The following is a 20,613-nucleotide window of genomic DNA, read 5'->3' as shown; positions in this document are numbered from 1 at the left end:
TTTCTGCAAGTAATGATGTTGAGTACTGTTTCATGTGCTTATTTGTCCTCTGTGTATCTTGTTCAGAAAAATGTCTATTGAGATCCTTTGCTCATGTATTATTTGACTTTTTGCCATTGAATTAGTCAAATCTTTTGATCAGTGGTATGTTGCATTTTGGCAATTCTTTATATATTCTGGATGTAATTTCTTTATTATATATGTAATCTTTAAATATGTTCTCCCAGTGTAGGGCTTGGTTTTCATTCTTTTAATGATCTTTTCAAAGAACAAACATTTTTAATTTCATTGAAACCCAATTTATCAATTTCTTTTTCTTTCTAAAAAATCTTTGCCAAACTCAAGTTCACAAAGATCGTCTCCTATATATATATTTTTTTTTTCTAAAAGTTTTATAGTTTTAAGCTTTGCATTTTGGTACATATCTAATTAATTTTTTAAAATATGTTAAGAAATATGGATACTTTTTTTTTTTTTGCTTAGGAACATCCAGTTGTTCTAACGACATTGCTCTTTTAGGATTTGTTAAGCAGGATCAGAAATTTACCAGTACTGAGGTAATATCCTTCTGAGTAACTACCTAACTACCTGTGAATTATGAGATTTTTCAACTCAGGTAGTGGAAACACAAACTATTTTTGTCCGTGCTCCCTTTATTCATGTCAGATAATTTTTTACTCTGGCTCAGGTAGTTTCTGCACATGCATGCATCAATACTCTGCAGGAGACTGAAGGGAGGTCTCAGGTGCTTTCTCTGTGAAGCTCTCTTCCTCTTTGGTAGTCTGCCCTTTGAACTCTAGCTGCCTTGGCCTCCCTACACTCACAGTTTTATCACCTCAACTCAGGGAGATTGCTGGGGTTTACCTGGTTCTCCTTTGCTTCATTACATCCTGGAAACTCTCCCCAGGTAACTCTCAAAGTTCACCGTCCTGCTGTGCGTAATCTAATTTCTGAAAACCATTGTTTCATATATTTAGTCTTTATTTTTGGTTGCGTCAGGCAGGAGAGTAAGTCCAGTTCCTTACTCCTTTTTGGCCAGAATTGGAAATCCACCCTTATCGATTGTAACTGCACTTTCATATATTATTTTTAATCTTTGCATTTCATATTCTGTTTGATTTCCTCAGATGACTCTTTTTATTTCACCAATTTTATTTGCATCTCTGTCCTGTCTAGACTTTTAGACTCCATTCCTGCAAAGATCTCTACTGAGATTCTAAATATTCTTATGTTAAAAAAAATTTTTTTTAAGGAGCCCTGATGGCTCAGTGGTTAAAGCACTCAGCTGCTAACTGAAAGTTCAGTGGTTTGAACCCACGAGCCTCTCTCCATGGGAGAAAGATATGGCAGTCTGCTTCCATAAAGTTTTACAGCCTTGGAAGCCCTATGGGGCAGTTCTACTCTGCCGGATAGGGTCGCTATGAGTCCGAATCGACTTGATGGCAGTGGGTTTTGTTTTGTTTTGTTTTGTTTAGTCATTTGCAGTTCTTGATGTGGAATTCATTGTTTTGCTGTGGCTGTTGACATTAACTGTTAATGGTTTGTAATCATAGACTCCTTCTTATTTAATGTCCATGATTTTCCCAAGAGAATTTGTGTCGTAGAGACATACACGTAGGGTGTTTTCATTTTTGCTCTTCCTAAAGCAAACTATTTAAAATAATTGCCATGCATGGCATTCAGCATTTTTGGGATGTGAACTGGAGTCCTGATTCCACACTTTTTGGAGACCTGGTATTCCCACTTCTCTTGGTGATGCACTTTTCTACCTATATATGCTAGTTTCCCTGCTGCATCCCAAAGACTACTGGCCAGAGTCTTTATTATCCCTGTTTCATGGCTGCATGGCCCCTCATGGCTCCCAAGATTAGTTAAAGAGCTCAGTTACAACTTCCCCACAGGTAAAGCCTGGGGCATCAACTTCTTCCAAGGTGGGAATATTAAATCTCTAGGCCCAAAGGCACATAAATCATTTCGATATTTTTGCAGTTATTCAGCTTTAGCTCCTGTTTATCCTTTGAGCTCTGAGTTTCTTTGTTTTCACTGGCTCCATGGGAAGTCTTCTTGTCAACCTCAGTCGTGCATTAAACGTCCTGTACAAAGTGTTATTTTTTCTCAGCATTCCTGTATGTGAGGAAGTGAAAAGGAGGAATGGCCCTGCCAGCTTATTCTGCCAGTTTGTCTGGAAGTCAGTATGAGTTTTAATTTATAAAATGTAGTCATTAAACAAACAGAAAGTTAAGTTGGGGTCTGAAGTCAGAATTAGGCATTCAGAGTCAAACCTATATTACCTGCTCAGAAGTGATAAGGAGAAAACAAATCTTTTTAAAAGCAATTGCTTTTCAAAAGCAAATTCTTGATACTCTCCTCATTGGAGGGATGTGAAATTTGCACATTTTGTGGATGGGATATGTGGGTAAATAATGTTATTCACATACCTCTTATTTAGAAACCTTTGGACATTATTTTCTTTATTCTGTGACTTGTCTTCTAAAAGAGATAATATTGATTTTTAAAATGGTCTGACTTTCATTTGTCAAGTAGGCAAGCTTTTTTAGTACTAATTTAAGACCTTATTTTCAATTTTGTTTAGATCCAGATCAGAAAGCAGTGCTCACACACGTGCCAGCAGGTAAGAAAATTAGAATGTGTTTATAAAGTATGTGTTGAAAATTAAGAATGAAGAATTTGATAATTCACAATTAATTCCTAAATATTATTTGAACAGTCTTCAATTGCAAAAATAATGGTACTGAAAACAAGACTATTAATATATATTAATTTAGTTCCTAATATTTTATTCATTTGATAAATGTTTCTTGGAAGTCTACTCTGAAGAAACAAGGAATAAAACAGGATATGTATTGTGTATTATTATATTAGGCACCTTAAAACTGAGGTACCTGGCATGGCTGACTGACACAAGTCTGAATAAAAACTCCCTTTGCCCTAAATTCCTGCCTCTGTTTTCAAAATATGTGCACCTCCTTCCCCTTGAGTGAGCATGTATGCGGTTATGCTTACTTTTGATTCATAAAAATGTTCTGTTCTTGGAAAGAATGCTTGTAACCGGTGTATGACAAAGTTATAGTTTATGGTTAAACAAGTTATAAGAATGTTCTGAAAAGAAAAGGATGAAAGTGTTCCCAAAAAAGATGTCCATGTAAAATAGTTCTCAGGAAATGGCTTATGCAACGTCTGTGTAACCAATACTGTAAAAGGATTACTCGTGGCTCATGTGTAACCTCCTGCCCTCCCTATAAAAATACCTCTCCTGTTTCGGACTTCGTAGCACTTGGTATTTTACCAAGTTTTTGCCCAGCTTTGGCTGTGACAAATTCACAATAAAACTCTACCATTTCTCTGCTTACAAAGTTCTTACTACTTTTACACTATGGAAGTATAATGAGTAAAGAAAAAGAATGTATACTGCCTGGAAGTTACCAAATTGGGTTATATTAGTATAATGCTTTGGTAAACAAACACCTGAAATATAAGAGACTACATGACAGAGAGCCCATGGATCTAGAGGTATAAATTTCTATAATTATGGGTTGGGAGAGCTAAAATACATTGTCCTAACTGCTTTTTAAAAATAATTAATAAATAGCATTTTGTGCCTATTAATGTTGCTGTAAATTCAATTCTCACTGATTTGTAACTGCTATGCCAACTTTCTATTTGTTAGATATACTTGATATAACTTTTCTGTCACCTTACTTTCAATCTTTTATCTTAAGTTGGAGTATTAAAATTTCCAGAGAAACAGAGAGAGAGAGAGAGAGAGAGAGACTGGTTTACTTTAAGAAATTAGCAAGTCCAAAATCCACAGGGAAGGGGGCAGGTTGCAAATTGCCAGGGTTTCTGTATTATAGTTTTGCGTCAGAATTCCTTCTTCTCTGGGAAACTTCAGGTTTTTCTCTTCAGATGATTGGATGGGGCCCACCCACATTATCAAGGGTACTCTCCTTCATTTAGAGTCAGCTGATTGTAAATGTAAATCCTGTCTCCAAAATAGCTTCACAGAAGCATCTAGACTAGTGTTTGACCAAACAACTGGGCACCATAGCCTACTCACACATGAGACTATCACAGCCGGTCTCTTAAAATCAGCCTACAAATGGAATCTTACAATATGTAATCTCAGAGTTTCTGAATAGTTGAGTTTAATATGCTTATAATACCTTGGTTGACATTTACACTCTTTATGTATATGGCGTATTGGTAAATAAGAATGTTACTTATTTGCATACCCTAATTTAGTGATCTTTTGAAATTATTCATTAATGGTGATTAGAGGTATAAAAGAGTTGATGCAAGGTATAAATTTATCTGACATTCATTCATTAAGTAGGCAATATTTTTTAATATTCACTTAGGAGCCTTATATTCACTTTCATTTAGATCCAGATCAAAAAGCAGCAACCATACAGATACTAGCAGGTAAGTAAATTAGGGGATATTAAAATATGTTTTAAAAATTAAGTTGAACAAATTGATATTCGACAATTAAATTGATGGAGCAGCCACAGTAAAGTGCTGCACTGAAAAAGAACATATTTGCATTTGCCTATTATCTAGTAATGAGTATTTGTCAAATAAATCCATCTCTTCTCTCCTTCCATTTAGTCAATGTATATTGGGAATTTATTCTTGGGATACAAAGAAATAAATGATCGGGAAATGGTGATGGAGCTAACTCATAAGCAGGTTCTTTTTGTATTCTTTATTCTGGAATACACAAAGGGAGATTTTACTTCCTTATTTGGAGACTCTACAACTCCTGATGTATGCTCATAAAGAACTGAGCAAATGCACACCTAGGCCACTTAGAATTTACTGAAGAAAAAGCACCATGTTGTTGTTGTTGGTAGATGCTGTCAAGGCAGTTCCAGTTCATGGCGACCCTGTGCACAACAGAATGAAACACTACCAGATCCTGTGCCATCCTGTGTGGGGGAAAAGCGTCATAAAGGAACAAAAATTCCACATCTCCCATAGCCTCTCAGTATTACAAAATAATTTTAACTAGGTATTCCTCCATTCTCTGAAAGGTGGTTGTCTCTGTATGATATCCAATAAGCATTTTTTCCCCCACACCCCACAGTTGTGGGTTTGGGGTCCTTCTGCAGACGGAATATGTTTGGGAGTTTCCCCTCCTCCCTGTCTGACTTAGATAGTCACTGTTTACTTGTACAGTTGGCTTGTGGTTTTCCTTCTAGTTTCATCCAAATTCACTACTATTCCAGACCACATCCATATCTCCAGGGTAACCTTTCTAGATTGTGAAACAAGGTTGTATTTATTCCTCTTATTCCAGAAGATGTCTCCCTCTCCAATAAGAATACCTGCTTATATTATCCTTTAATCTCTCTGTTGTTATTATGATCATCTCCCTACAGTGACACTTTGGAGTCATGAGCTATTCTTACCAAACTAAGAATGAACAAAATGTTGATTTTTGTTATTATGTCCTCTCTGTGTCACCATGAACAAGGGAGTTATAGTTTGTCTGCTGCAGTCCCAAGTCCAGATGTCACAGCGTTTATTAGCCCCATTCAGGACTCCTAGGCTTAGGCAAGCAGCTTCATCCAGCTTTCTAACATCTAAATGTCCATGTCCTCAACGAGGGTTATGAAAGCCACATCCTGCAGGGTAGAGGTAATTTAGATGCCGTTGCAGTCATTCAGATTTAGTCCTGGGTTTCCCTTTGAGCTTCCGGTTTCTTTGTTTTTTACTGACAGAGGGAAAAGCTTTTTTCTGGCTGTCAATCTCAGTTGCATATTAATTTTTTTGCACTACTTTCTTCAGCTTTTCTGTGTGTGGAATAGAAAGGGGGAAAATTTCCTGTCAGTTCAGTCTGCCAGGCTGCCCAGAAGTAAATATGAGTTTTAATTTCCAAATGTGGCAATTTATACATCAATAAATAAAAAGTCAGTTGGTAGCCTTAAAGCCAGATTTCAGCATTCAGAGTCAAATTTATAGTCTGTGCTTAGGAATGACAAGGAAAAACCAAATCTCTGCTATCTGTATTCTCTTCCCACTGGCAGATTTGACTTTCATACTCTTCGTTGCTCTTAGGATTTGGGAAAATAAGAATGCTACCTTTTTTGGATGCCCTGAGTGTTTAAAGTTAATTTTGGTATAAAATGGACTAATGTTTATTCTTAAAGTAGGCAGCTTTCTTAAAATTTAGACATTATTTTAATTTTAGATCCAAGTCAGAAGATAGTACCCAAGCATCTGCTGTCAGATAAGCAAACAAGGAAGTATTTTTTATAAATAAATATATGTTGAAAACTAAGAATGAACAAGTTAATAATTCACAAATAATTGCTCAACATTTTTTGAGTAGCCACAATTGATAGAATAATGCACGAAAACCAATGTGTTAATATTTACAGTTCTAGGAACAACTATTAATTAAATCTATCTTTTTTTCTCAAATGATTAAATTTTATTGATTGTCTACTCTTGTGATACAAAGGATAAAACTGGTTAAATCTAGACAAGGTCTGTGTAATTAGTTTGTGAAACTGACTCATAATCAGAACATTTTTGCATCCTTTAAGCTGGAATACACAAAGGAAAATATTACTTCTTTCCTTGGATTGTGCTTGACACTCACAAGCTCAGTATATGCCCTCACAAACAATGGGGTGAATGGTTACTCCAGTTAAGGGGAGTTTACTTAAGAGGCAGTATCATAAACACACTAAAAGTTACGTTTCCCACAGCTCCTCAGCATCCTACAGTTGTGTTAACAAGGATTCTCAGAATTCTTCTTAAACTTCCAATTCCCCACACTTCACAGTTGTGGCTTTGTGATCCTTCAGAAGTCATCAGATATTTATTGTTCTGCTCACTTTTCTTTCTCCTTGTAAAGGTTTTATTTTCTTAGATTGTCTAACATTTTTCTTAAAGTGTCTTGTTTTAGTTATATTCAATCTATTGCTATTCCAAAATATCTTTTATATCTACAGATTAAGGTTTTTAGGCTCCCCTACAATATTATATAGCTTCTGTTCTGCATGATGAAGTCACCCCCTCCGTTAAGAAACATTTCCGTATCCTTTATTCTATTGTTTTTAGAATTATCTTTATGTAACCCGTAGCTATTGAGTCGATTCTGACTCATAGCGACCCTACAGGACAGAGCAGAACTTCCCCATTGGGTTTTCAAGGCTGTAATCTTTATGGAAGCAGACTGTTACATCTTTCTCTCGAGGAGCTGCAGGTGGGTTCGAACCATCGACCGTTGGGTTAGCAGCCTAGCACTTAACCACTGCACCACCAGGGCTCCTTTATCTTTACCTACTCACCGCTTTATAGACATTAGTTACTTTTGCCAAACTAAGGATGAAGAAAAACATCATTTTCTTTATTATCTCTACCTTGTGTCACTGTTACCAAGGGAGTTATGATATCATGCTTAAACACTGCAATTCGTGTAATCTTTTGCTCGCCTACAAGCATTGCTCTTCCTATACACTGCAAACTTTCTTGAGGGCAATGGCCATGGTTATTTCACAGACCAATTTATGTTCAGTACCAAGCAGAGTTCTTGGTTTATGGTAACTGCTCAATAAATACTTGTTTAATGAATGAATGATTTACACTTGAACTTCACAACACACACACACACACACACAGGTTATTCACATAATCAATCTCTTCTAGAAATAGTGTTCAACTTGATTGAAGGTAAGAGTCCCTGGGTGGCTCAATGGTTAAGCGCTTGACTATTAACTGAAAGGTTGGTGGTTTGATCCCACCTACAGGCGCCTTGGAAGACAGGCCTGGTGATCTGCTTTCTAAAGATCACAGCCTTGAAAACTTTATGGAGCAGTTCTACTCTGCAGATGTGTTGTCACCATGAATCAAATCTGACTCACTGGCAATAATAACAACATATTGAGGGACAGATGAAGGCATCACCCATAAAACAAAACCAAATGAATTGCCATCGAGTCAATTCTGACTCATAAGAACCCTATAGGAGAGTAGAACTGCCCCATACGGTTTTCAAGGAGTGCCTGGTAGATTTGAACTGCCAGCCTTTTGGTTGGCAGCCATAGCTCTTAACCACTACACCACCATAGTTTTGGACAATATAAGTTGCATCTGAAGAGCATAATTTGGAATTTTAACCTATTAGTCTAGGTTGGGAGCAGTAGTTAAAAGCTCAACTGCTAACCAAAAAAGTCAGCGGTTCGAATCCACCAGCTGCTCCTTGGGAACACTGTGGGGCAGTTCTGCTCTGTCCTATAGGGTTGCTATGAGTTGGAATCAACCCGATGGCAATGGGTCTGGTTTGGTTAGTCTAGGTTGTGGCTAGCATGCACCAGAAAAGCATTCTTTGTTTATTATTTCATTTAAATTTAATAAGGCAGCCAGATATAGTTGCTGTGTTTACTGTTATAGCACCCATTGTATTTTCCTTGATTTGTTTAAAAAAAAAAAATTTTTTTTTTTTTAAAGCATTTTCTTTCCTGGTGGAAAGGTACTGGGAAATGTTACTGCTTGGGGTAAAGCAAGGGAAAAAAAAAAGGCCAGAAATCCAATGGATCATGCATGGCAGTAAACTCACGAGTCTAGATAGACAAATTCCTTTATTGGTTTGTGGGAGAACTAACTGTGTTAAATAGGGACTCTTTTCATGGTCAGTGTATAATCTACTATAAGTTTTGAAGACACAAAATAGCAAAGGTAGGGAAAGGATGGGAGGGTAAAATTATACCAGTCTTCTTATCACTGAATTATCTCACTAATCTTACGATCCGTATTTTCTTCCCCGCCAAAAATTCTCTGTTAATTAACCTGGTTTAATTTGTCTTCAGTTCGTTCTTTTTCTATCCCATTCATTAGTTGGGTGACTATAAATAAGGAGTCTGTGGATATAAAAATGGAAAAAAGGCCTCAAATTATGATTTTGATTTTTGTTAATAATTAGTATACAATAGAAATTTGGCAGACATTGGCTTTTACTACAACTTTGAAGTGAAATAGGAAGAAATTATCACAAAAATAAATATAGCTTTGACAGATTGTATTGCATCAGACTAAAAGCATTTATTTTCTTTTTTATTTAGATCTATATCACAGGAAAGCACTCAAACATATACCAGTAGGTAAGTAAATTAGGAGGCATTTCTTAAAATAAATAATGTATGAAATTACAGTGAAGAAATTCATTATCCACAGTTAATTCCTAAATATTGATTGGGCAGGCAAATTGGTAAATTACTGACCCCCAAAAAACTATTAATCTCTACTAATCTTGTTACCCTGAGTCAAAATTGACTTGAAGGGAGCAAACAACAGTCTTGTTACTAAGGAGTATTTAAGTCGATACTTTTTTTTTTTCAGTTTAGCAAATGTTTATTGGAAACTTGCTCTTGTGGAAAAAATGGAATTAAAGGTTGACTAATAAGAGAAAAGATCTGTAAATTAGTTTATTAAAAAAAAACTCAAAATCAGGGCCATATTATCCACTAGGCACTATCGGTACAATGCTTAAGGCCTATTTTTTCAGGAGCCAAAAAAACAAAAAACTATTTATAACTGGAAAAAAACAAAATGAAACAAAAATGATAGGCTCTAGTATTTGGAAAAAGTAAAATTAATGTGTATTTAAATTTTTAAAAACTGTAAAGATATTAATAAATTGTTAGGTTCATAATTTTATTGTATGTAAAAAGATATGTTAGATTTCCTCATTTTGCAAGTACCTCTGATTAAACTGATGGTTCCCCCAAAATCATAGAAAATTATAAATAAGTTACTTGTGGCCAATAATTTTACAAGCAGAACTGCAAAAATTCTTCTAAGAATTTTTTTTCTTCTGCCACGTAAATTTTTTGCTTGGCAAAAATTGTCTGTTTTGCAGTCGAAGAGAATTTGTTTGACATCAGTACACGTTTTTGTTCTCTTCCACAGCAACTAGTAATTCCTTCAGAAGGCAATGGATATTACTGAGAGTCTCACTGAGAAATGAAAATCCTCCCCTGGTCACAGCTGAAGGAAGCAATAAACTGAGTGTGGACCAATTCGCATGCCAATGTCTATTTTTCTCTTCCCCTTTCTGTACCCCAGAATCAGCTCCAGGTAGTAGGGCCCTTAACTCAAGAAAACAGTCCCAACTTGGATATCTCCATCCCCATCCCACTCCCTGAGCTCTTCCTGACCTCTCCTCTGCAGCTCTTCTACCATCTCCTCCTGGTTTGTGGTCCTTGGGCCCCAACTGCCTGTAGTCTGGGGATCTGCACCAGTTGCCCTTACTCGGGATGGACTCTGGGCAGTGGACCACATTTCTCTTCTTGATCCTCCTCACCAGGTTTGGTGGGCTGCATGTAGTTCCCAGTGAATTCAGATGTTTGTCCCCTCCACAACCTAACTTGCCTTGTTATTGATTTAATTGTGTCCCCCAAAATATGTGTCAACTTGACAAGGCCATGATTCCCAATATTGTGTGGTTGTCCTCCATTTTGTGATCTGATGTTATTATACCATGTCTTGTAAATGCTACCTTCTATGATGTATAGGGTTGCTATGAGTTGGAATTGACTTGATGGCAATGGATTTTTTTTTGGTTATGATGTTAATGGGAGCCCTGGTGGTGCAGTGGTTAAGAGCTCAGCTGCTACCCAAAAGGTTAGCAGTTTGAATCCACCAACTCTTTCTTGGAAGACCTATGGGGCAGTTCTACTCTGTCATATAGGGTTGCCATGAATTGGAATTGACTTGACAACAATTGGTTTGGTTTTTCTCTCTCTCTCTCTTTTTTTTTTTTTTTTAGTGTTAATGAGGCAGGATTAGAGGCAGTTATGTTAATGAGACAGGACACAATCTACAGGATTAGGTTGTATCTTGAGTCCATCTATTTTGAGATACAAAAGAGAGGAGCAAGCAGAGAGGAGAGGTAACTCAGTACCACCAAGCAAGAGGAGCCAGGAGCAGAGCATGTCATTTGGACCTGGGGTCCCTGGGCTGAGAAGCTCCTAGACCCAGGGGAAGATTGATGACAAGGACCTTCCCCCAGAGGAAGCCTTCCCCTGGAGCTGACACCCTGAATTTGGACTTCTAGCCTCCTAAACTGTGAGAGAATAAATTTCTGTTTGTCAAAGTCATCCACTTCCATTTCTGTTGTAACAGCACTAGATAACTAAGACACCCCTGAACCCCAAATTCAAGCTTTGGAGGGGAGTTGTGTTCACTTAGGGGCTGTACATTCTGGCCCAGGTGCCTGGCTCTCCTCATCCACCTTCCACTTGCCCAAGCCAGCTAAGCCCAGAAGGCAGACAAGCAGCTTCTGAAGGACCCTGAGAGCTTGGGCCTCAATCTCACGGAAGAACATTAACCCCTTGTCAGGTTTTGATATCAGAGTTATGCTGTCTTCATAAAATGAGTCAGGAAAGTGTACATTTTCAATGTTCTGAAAGTGCTGGTGTAAAACTGGTATTAGTTTTCAATGAAACGTTTTGCAAAATTCACCAGTGAAGGTTTCTGGGCCTGGAGTTTTCTTTGTGGGAAGATTTTTAATTACGGATTCAATTTCTTTAGTAGCAAAAGGACCATTCAGATTTTCCAGTAGTCTTGTTATAGTTTTTTAGATATTGTACTTAAAATTTTTTTAATTTTATTTTTTTGTTGTTATTGGAAATAAGCACAACAGAACATATACAAGTTCAACAATTTCTAATTATACAATTCACTGACACTGCTTATATTCTTTAAGTTGTGCAACCATTCTTACCCTCCTTTTCTGAGTTGCTCCTTCTCAATTAACATACAATCACAGCCCCCTAATCTTCCTATCTAACCTTCGAGTTGATGTTGTCAATTTGATCCCATATAGACAGTTTTTTCAAAGAGCACAAGGCTCCAGGCAGACATTCTTTACAAATTAAGCTAAACTACTGTTTGACTCAATGAAAACTCAGGGGATCATTTTAGTTTGAGGTTTAAGGTTTAAAGGTTATCTCAAGACAATAATTTTGGGGGTTCATCTAGCCTTAGTGGCTCCATAAAGTCTGGATTCCATGAGAATTTGAAATTCTATTCTGCGTTTCCCCCCATTTGATCAGGATTCTTCTATAGAATATTTGATCAAAATGTCCAGTAATGGTAGCAGGGCACCATCCAGTTCTTCGGGTCTCACGGCAAAGGAGGTTCATGGAGGCCACGGCTAATGGCATTCTATTCCTCCTCCGATTCCTGATTCTCCTTCTTCATCTGTTGCTCCAGGTGAGTAGAACCCAGTTGTTGGATCTTGCATGGCCGTATTTTCAAAGGCATTTACCCATTTCATTTAATGGTTAACCTTTTAGCATGAAATCATTCATAATATCCTTTTTAATGTGTATTGGATCTGTAGTTATGTCTCCTCTTTCATCCCTGATAATGATGATACATATTCTCTCTTTTTTTCTTAATCAGTGTTGGTAAGAGTTTATCCATTTAATCTATGAATCTCTCCAGAACCACCTCTTGGCTCGGTTGTTTTTCCTCTATTGTATGTCTGTTTTCTGTTTCATTAGTTTCTGCCTTTTCTTACTTTCTTCTTTCCACTTAATTTGCTCTTTTCCTAGCTTCTGAAGTTGGAAGCTTAGATTATTGATTTTAAAATGTTCTTTTCTAATCAATGCATTTAAAGGTATAAATATGCTGTATGTAATTCTTTAGCTGGATCCTACAAATTTTGATATATTGTATTGTCATTATTGTTCAAATAAAAATATTTTCTATTTTTTATTTCTACTCTGAACCATGCATTATTTAGCAGTATGTTCTTTAATTTCTAAACATTTGGATATTTTCAATTTATTCTTATTGATTTCTAGTTAATTCATTTGTGGTCAGAGAACATATTATATGATTTTAATTCTTTGAAATTATTGTCTTGTTTTATGGCCTAGCCGGTGATCTATTTTGGTGATTGTTCCATGTGCACTAAAAAAATGTACATTTTGCAACTGTTAAGTATATAAATGTCAATTAAGCAACTTTTTGTTTGTTTGGTTTTTGCCCAGTTTTAGGTTGAGATTCAGGATTTTGTTGTTGACTGTAAGAGTTCTTTATATATTCTAGATACTGAATCCTTGTCAGGTATATGATTTGTAAATATTTTCTCCCACTCTGCATATTGATTGTCTAACTCTCTTGATTGTGTCCTTTGATGCATAAAAGTTTTTAATTTTAATGAAGTACAATTTATCTATTTTTTCCCTTTATCTTTTGCCTATGCTTTTGGTGTCATATTTAAGAAATCATTGCCAAATCCAAGGTCATGAAGATTTGATCCTATGTTTTCTTCTGAATTTTCTTTTCCAATCTTGGCCTGTTATGTTTTTATCAGCTTTCTAATTATGTCCCTCTGTAATATATCTAATAATGACTGAAAATTCTGTCTATGGGATCTGAATATTTAACTAATGTATTATAAAAATACATTGCTCACAAAACCAAGAAAAGAACACTTTCTTTAATCCAACCAGATGCAACAGGATATTCTTGTTGTGATTCTGGGTCGGGTAACTGCCAAACACATGAAATTCAATTACATCCCTGTGCTCTTCCAGCTCTGCCTACCCTTTTGCCAAATACAACAGAAAATTTGCTTCTGGTCCCAGTATTGAAGCTGGTATACAATATGTCTTTCTTGATAAATTGTACTAGAATATCTTCCATGACTCTGGGTCTATTGACCTCTTCCAGGGTATAAGTGTAATTTATTTTCCCTAGAAGAGATTTGCAGGCAGGAATGGTGCTTCCCTGTTTAGTTACTCAACAGAAAGATAATTTAAATTGTATGAAATAATCCCATCACAAGGATGAATTAGTAACAATTTAGATACTTAGCTAACTAGTTCCCCAATAAACTGACAGAAATCCTGATTTCAGAAGGGAAAGTTCTGATTACATAACTTTTCCACAACATTTAGAGCGACTTTGAGAGCTGGGTGAAAGCATTTGTTTTTTGAGTGACAATTTGTTTTTTCTCCTGTCTCCTTGGTGCCTGGCAAATCACACACATTATCATAGAGCACTTTATGTAGTTCTCTTTGTATCCAGAATTGTTATGATTTAGGAGAGAACAGTCTTTGTTGAAACAGTGTTTCCAGATGCCAAGTCATGTGGTTTGGAAACATTTTTGCGAACTCAAACATTGTCTTTCTTATGATGGCATGTGACTAAATTTGTACTGTACAGAGTTATTTTTACTCTCCGAAGCATTAGATATGTCGAACTGAGGGCTTCTACAAACAGACTCTTACTATAGATTATTCTCTTTGAAAAACAGACTTTATCAAAAGCTTGAATAATTAGAAATAACTTGATTGATATCCGAATGTTCTTATTTGTGAATAGAGTTGCAGGGATATTTTCACCATCAGTACTGTGAGTAGCTGGGAAATGGTTACAATTAAAACACATTTCAGCTAGACTGACAATTACCTGCAGTGGGTCAACTTTAGGAAGAGTTGGAGAGAGGAGTTGTGGTCTTTACAACCATCCCCAGTGTATCATGAAGTAGTGTGAAGGTGTACATTACCTGAATCCAGCTGAGCTGCTTAGACCCCTGGTCCAGGCCAACCAGCCTCAGACATGGATATGCCACCCCAAAGCCAGGCAGCAGCGATCATGTGTTTTCTGAATACATACTACAGAATCAGGGATATTATGATTCCTACCAAGGCAGAAAAGGCCTGGTTTTGGTAGATTCCTTAGTTAAACCATAGGAGTCAAAATATAGAGAAAAAAGACTGGCCTTGCACACACTGAAGTCTAGGTTCCAACCATCTCAGTCCACGAAATTGTACTGAAGTGGTGCTAGTGCCCATAGGGAGCTGGTGGACCAGTGGTTAAGAGTTACGGCTGCTAATCAGAAAAGGTCAGCAGTTCGAATCCATCAGCTGCTCCCTGGAAACCCTATGGGGCAGTTCTACTCTGTCCTATAGCATTGCCGTGAGTCAGAGTCGACTCTATTGCAACAGCTTTTTGGAGCGCCCGTAGCTCCCTGCAAGAAGCAAATAATAACCTTCCTGAAGAGAGATAATACCGTCCCAAACTCAAGTCACTTCTATATCTTTTCATATTAAATTTACCATATTCATTGAAAAATAACCAGGTATATGAAGTTACAAGAGAACGTGACTGATAAATGAGGGAAACGAACAAGCAATAGAAACAGACCTCAAAGAATCATAGATATTGGAGCGATTAGAAATGGCCTCTAAAATAACCATGCTGATTATTCTCAAAGAAATGAAAGATGAGATTGTAACCTTTGTAAAAATGTTGTTGTTGTTGTTGTTCGGTGCCGTAGAGTTGGTTCTGACTCACAGCGACCTTATGTATGACAGAAGGAAACACTGACCAGTTCTGCACCATCCTAACAATCATTGTTATGCTTGAGCCCATTGTTAAAATATAGGAAACTAAAAAATAAAAATTCTAAAACTGAAAAATATTGGTATTAAAAGTAGATTAGACTTAATTCCGTACTGAGGTCACTCCCTAGGTTCACCCTTCAGCCAAAAATTAGACAGTTCTATAGGGCAAAAAATAATACACATGAGGAACGTGCTTCGTGGTTCAATAATGTATATGAGACTAAATGGGCGCACCAGCCCAGAAGCAAAGATCAGAGGGCAGGAAGGGGCAGGAAAACTGGATAAATGGAAACAGGGAACCCAGGGTAGAGAAGGGGAGAGTGTTGACACACCACGGGGTTAGCAACCAATGTCACAAAACTATTTGTGTATTAATTGTTTAATGGAAACTAATTTGCTCTGTAAACATTCACCTAAAGCATAATAATTTTTAAAAAGTAGATTAGATATAACTAGTCAAAGAGTTAATAAACTGGAAGCTAGAGCAAGCAAAAAAAAAAAAAATCCAAAATAAAACATAGAAACAAAGGGATAGAAATTACACAAAGAGAGTGTAAGAGACATAGGGGAAATATTAGAATATTTAATGTAATTAATGTATGTATAATAGAGGACCCAGACAGAGGACAGAGCTATAATAGGCGGAAGCAGAATAAATAAAACATGAAGCACTCCTAGGTACACGTATAGCAAAACTGCTGAAAATAAAAAACCAAAAATATTAAAATGTAGTAGAGAAAAACAGACATGCAACAATAGCAGATATTTTAGGAGGGGAATATATGAAGTTAATGTGTTCTGGTATCTTTTATTTATTAAAAAACAAAAAACAAAAAAAAACCTAAACCAAACCCTTTGCCGTAGTCAATTCCAACTCATGGAAACCTCATCTGTTACAGAGTAGAACCGCTCCATGGGGTTTTCTTGGTTGTAATCTTTACGGAAGCAGATCGCCAGGCCTTTATTCTGCAGTACCAATGGGTAGGTTCAAAGAGCCAACCTTGTAGTCAGCAGGCAAGTACAAACCATTTGCACACCCAGGGACTTTGTTAATTGTCCAGGAAGTGAGAAAAGAAATATACACACAAACATGGATGAATCTTGAAAACATTACGCTGAGTGAAGTCAATCACAAAAGGACAAATATTGTATAATCTCACTAATATAAAATACCTAGAATATGCAAATATATAGAGATCAGAGTTTAATAGTTGTTACCAATTGCAGGTGGGAGGGGAAAAGGGAAACTATTATTTAGGAAGCACTGAATTTCTGTTTATGGTGACGGGAAATTTGGCAATGGATATTGGTAATGGCTGCACAACATAATTGATATAATTGGTGTCACTGAATGATGTGTTATTATGTTGTCGTTAGGTGTCGGCAAGTTGGTTCCGACTCATAGCAACCCTGTGTACAACAGAACAAACACTGCCATTCCTGCACTGTCCTCACAATCATTGCTATGTTTGAGTCCATTGTTGCAGCCACTGTGTTGGTCCGTCTCTTTGAGGGTCTTCTTCCTTATTGCTGACCTTCTACTTTACCTAGCATGATGTCCTTCTCTAGGGACTGGTTCCTCTGTATAACATGTCCAAAGTAAGTGAGACAAAGTCTTGCCATCCTTGCTTCTAAGAAGCATTCTGGCTGTACTTCTTTCAAGATGGATTTGTTCATTCTTCTGGCAGTCCGTGGTATATTCAATATTCTTTGCCAACACCGTAATTCAAATGCATCAATTCTTCGGTCTTCCTTATTCATTGTCACACTTTCACATGTATATGAGGTGACTGAAAATACTATGGCTTGGGTACACATAAAAAATGTTGAATTAGCAAATGTTGTGTTATCTGTGGAGCCCTGTTGGCACAGTTGTTAAGAGCTCAGCTGCTAGCCAAGAGGCTGGCAGTTCAAATCCACCAGCCACTCTTTGAAACCCTACGGGGTAGTTCTCCTCTATCCTATAGGGTTCACTATGAGTCAGAATCGACTCGACAACAATGGGTTTGGTTTGATTTGGGGTTACCCATTGTTTTTACAACAATAATTAAAAAAAAAATGTGTTGATATTGTACCTGTACCTTTAAATATGACCCTGTTTGGAAGTATGGGGTTTGTTTTGTTATATTAATAAGGTCATACCAGAGTATGGTATGTCCTAAACCTAATCACTCTTGAGTTATAAAGAGAGCAGAACAGACACAGGTACACACATCGTGGGGAGAGGAAGACAGAGAACACTAAGGATTGTTGGCATCTACTAGAAGCTGAAATAGACAAGGAAGGAACTCCTCCTAGAGCCATGTCCTGAATTTGGACTCCTAGCCTCCTGAACTGTGAGAAAATTTCTGTTGTTTAAAGCCACCCACTGTGGTATTTATGGAAATCCTGGTGGCATAGTGGTTAAGTGCTATGGCTGCTAACCAAAAGGTCACCAGTTTGAATCCATCAGGTACTCCTTGGAAACTCTACGGAGCAGTTCTTCTCTGTCCTATAGGGTTTTCATGAGTCAGAATCAACTTGACAGCAATCGGTTTTTTGGTTTTGGTGGTATTTATGTTATGGAGGGACTAGGTAACTAAGACAGACCACACTAAATGGACGGTGCATGTTGTAATTCTAAGATAATCACTACAAGAAGAATTAAAAAAGCTATATAGCTGCCATGCCAATAAAATAGAAAAATGGAATAATAAAGAGTGATCAATCCAAAAGAAAGGCAAGAAAAAAGATTTAAAAGGGGCAGGCAAATAGAAAGCCAATAGTTCGTAACATGATATATTACAACTCAACTATTTAAAATAACTCCTTAATTTTAAATTGACTAAATGGTCCACCTAAAATGCAGTGGCTATCAATATAATAAAAAATATAAACTGAATTTTATGCATCTTTAAACTTTGTTGTAATATTTTAGGATCTAAGACATGATCATTTTGCAAATGTTCCACGGGTGCTTAGGAAGAATGTGTGTTCTCTACAGATGATTCAGAATTGTACAAATGTCTAATAAATCAAGCTTGTTATTTGAGTTATTCAGTTTTCATATATCTTTGTTAAATTTTGTCTGCTTGACCTAGCAATAATTTCAAGAAGTATGATGAAATCTCCAACACTGATGATGCTTTTGCCAATTTCTCCCAAAGTCTTATCAATTTTTGATGATATATTTTTAGGCTGTTTAGTTATGTGGATAAATATTTACAGTCTTCTCCCTAACAAAGGGAGAAAATAAATATTCTTTTGGCATTTCCCTTTCTCTATCCTGCCATGAATTTGATTCTGGGTTATTAGAGATATATGTTCTTATTGCTTCTTTTGGTCATTTTTTTTTTCTTACATTTTAACAAGCTTTTCCAAGATATTTGATTACCATTATTTATGATGTCATTTAATAGTCTCTGCTCTTGTCTTATCATTTAGTTATTTCTATGAAATGCCTTTCCAATATGGGTCTTTGTGGCTAACCTTCTATGAACTTATACATCTGAGAAAATTTTAAAAACTGGGCTGTAACATTTGAATAATATTTCAGAGATCTTGCCAGTCATCATTTTAATAATATTAGCCCACTTCTTTTTTTTGCATCCAGTATGGCTATTAATGTTGACCTGAGTCTTGCTCCTTGGTAGGTGTTCTATTTTTTTCTTATGGAAGATGTTAGAATTTTCTTTGTTGTTATTTGAAATTCCAGGTGTGAATTTTTCTTTTTTCTTTTATTTTCCTTTAGTACCCAGTTGGTAATCTCAGAGTCTTTTCAATCCAAGGTCATTCTCTTACTTTTTTTTTAATTTAGAGAAACTTACTTCTTTAGTGCTTTAAATATTTCCTCCTAATTACTGTGATTTTTCTCTCCTTCTCAACTGTTATTATCTGGCCATTGACAGGTCTAGTCTCTTTATCTCTTAAGTTTACCTTTGTATTTTCTATTTTTCATCCTTCCAGTTTCTGGGGAAAATTTCTCAATCTGATATTCCAAATTACTAATTCACTAAGCAAGTGTATTCATTCTATCAGAGTCCTGAGTGACACAAATGATTAGGTGCTCAGAGCCAAAAGGCTGGCCATTTGAGTCCATCCAGAGGTGCCTTGGAAGGAAGGCCTGGTGATCAGTAGAAAAACCAGCCATTGAAAACCTATGGGGCACAGTTTTCCTCTGACACACATAGGGTTGCCATGAGTCAGAATCGACTCCTTGGCAAGTGTTTTTGTTTCGTTTTTATCCATTTTACTATTTATTCTGTCTATTATGACCTTATTTCTTGGCCATTTGGTTCTTCTTTAAGATCGTTGTTGTTATATTCTGCTAATAACTTCTTTCAGGTTTACATAACAGCCAAACAAGTTACAAAGCAAATTTATAAACATGATTTCAGCATTTTTTTTTTTTTTTTTTTACGGAATTATACTTAACGTGAGATGTGGTTGTATTTTAATATATTTAATACGATGTGCGTTTTCCTGAAAAGGAAAAAGTGCCTACAGAACTCGAACTGTTCATGTTCCCAATAGAGGCCGAATGTAAAATGGGTGAATTCAAGAAGTAAAAACTGGGGGCTGCAGGATTACACAAAGCGTGGCAATATTGGGATATTAGAGAGGGGTTTTCTTTTTTTGGAAGAGTCTATATCTGAACAGGGATTTGATGGTGGTGGTGTACAATAACGATGTATTCCAACCATTAAATTTAGGAAAGTCAAACGGTTTGGAATTTTTTTTTTTTGGGCAAAAATATGCATTTTGTCTGGTTCTAGCTCAACTGGATGGAATACGGACTTAATGTGAGGAAACCGGTTTGCTAACAGTAACATGATCGTGTTTATCTTTGTTTCTTCTCCATTGCTGTAACTAGAAATTACTTAAAAAAACAATGGCCTCAGTAAAGGATACAAACAAAAGCCTCACCAGGAGACCCCTTTACCTGAGAACTGCAAATTACCAGCCTTTCCTTCTCTGACAATAAGCTGAATGTGTGCCAAGGGGGACAGGCTTCTCTTGTTCGCTCAGCTGCCTGTCAGCAGCACATCACCTGTCTCGACTCACCTCCTTCCTTGGGTGAGCTGGGACAAGAGAAAGCCGCCTCTCTCGTTTCCCGCCTCCAATGTGCTCTTGCGCGCCTCCCCGCCTCCTGCCTGTCCTGCCTGCCCCGCGTCTGCGTCTCGTGCGCCCAGGTGCCCGCGCGAACTGCGCATTCACTTGCCCTAACGCCTCAACTGCT

The 20,613-nt window shown here is 36.8% G+C and overlaps 1 protein-coding gene across 1 annotated transcript in view; it reads left to right on the top strand.

Annotated features, from left to right (window-relative positions):
- LOC100673384 (disintegrin and metalloproteinase domain-containing protein 5-like) overlaps window positions 1–20,613 on the top strand; it is a 57,485-nt gene that overhangs the window by 1,869 nt on the left and 35,003 nt on the right. The window contains exons 3-6 of the mRNA XM_023550934.2: window positions 2,594–2,632; window positions 9,093–9,131; window positions 9,940–10,038; window positions 12,087–12,246. Coding sequence (XP_023406702.2) covers window positions 12,124–12,246 — 123 coding nt within the window. The 5' untranslated portion in view covers window positions 2,594–2,632; window positions 9,093–9,131; window positions 9,940–10,038; window positions 12,087–12,123. The remainder of the gene's footprint in view (window positions 1–2,593; window positions 2,633–9,092; window positions 9,132–9,939; window positions 10,039–12,086; window positions 12,247–20,613) is intronic.

Source organism: Loxodonta africana, chromosome 19 (genome assembly GCF_030014295.1).
Source record: "Loxodonta africana isolate mLoxAfr1 chromosome 19, mLoxAfr1.hap2, whole genome shotgun sequence".
In the NCBI taxonomy this organism is placed as follows: domain Eukaryota; kingdom Metazoa; phylum Chordata; class Mammalia; order Proboscidea; family Elephantidae; genus Loxodonta; species Loxodonta africana.
This window is presented reverse-complemented; position numbering and strand designations above follow the sequence as displayed.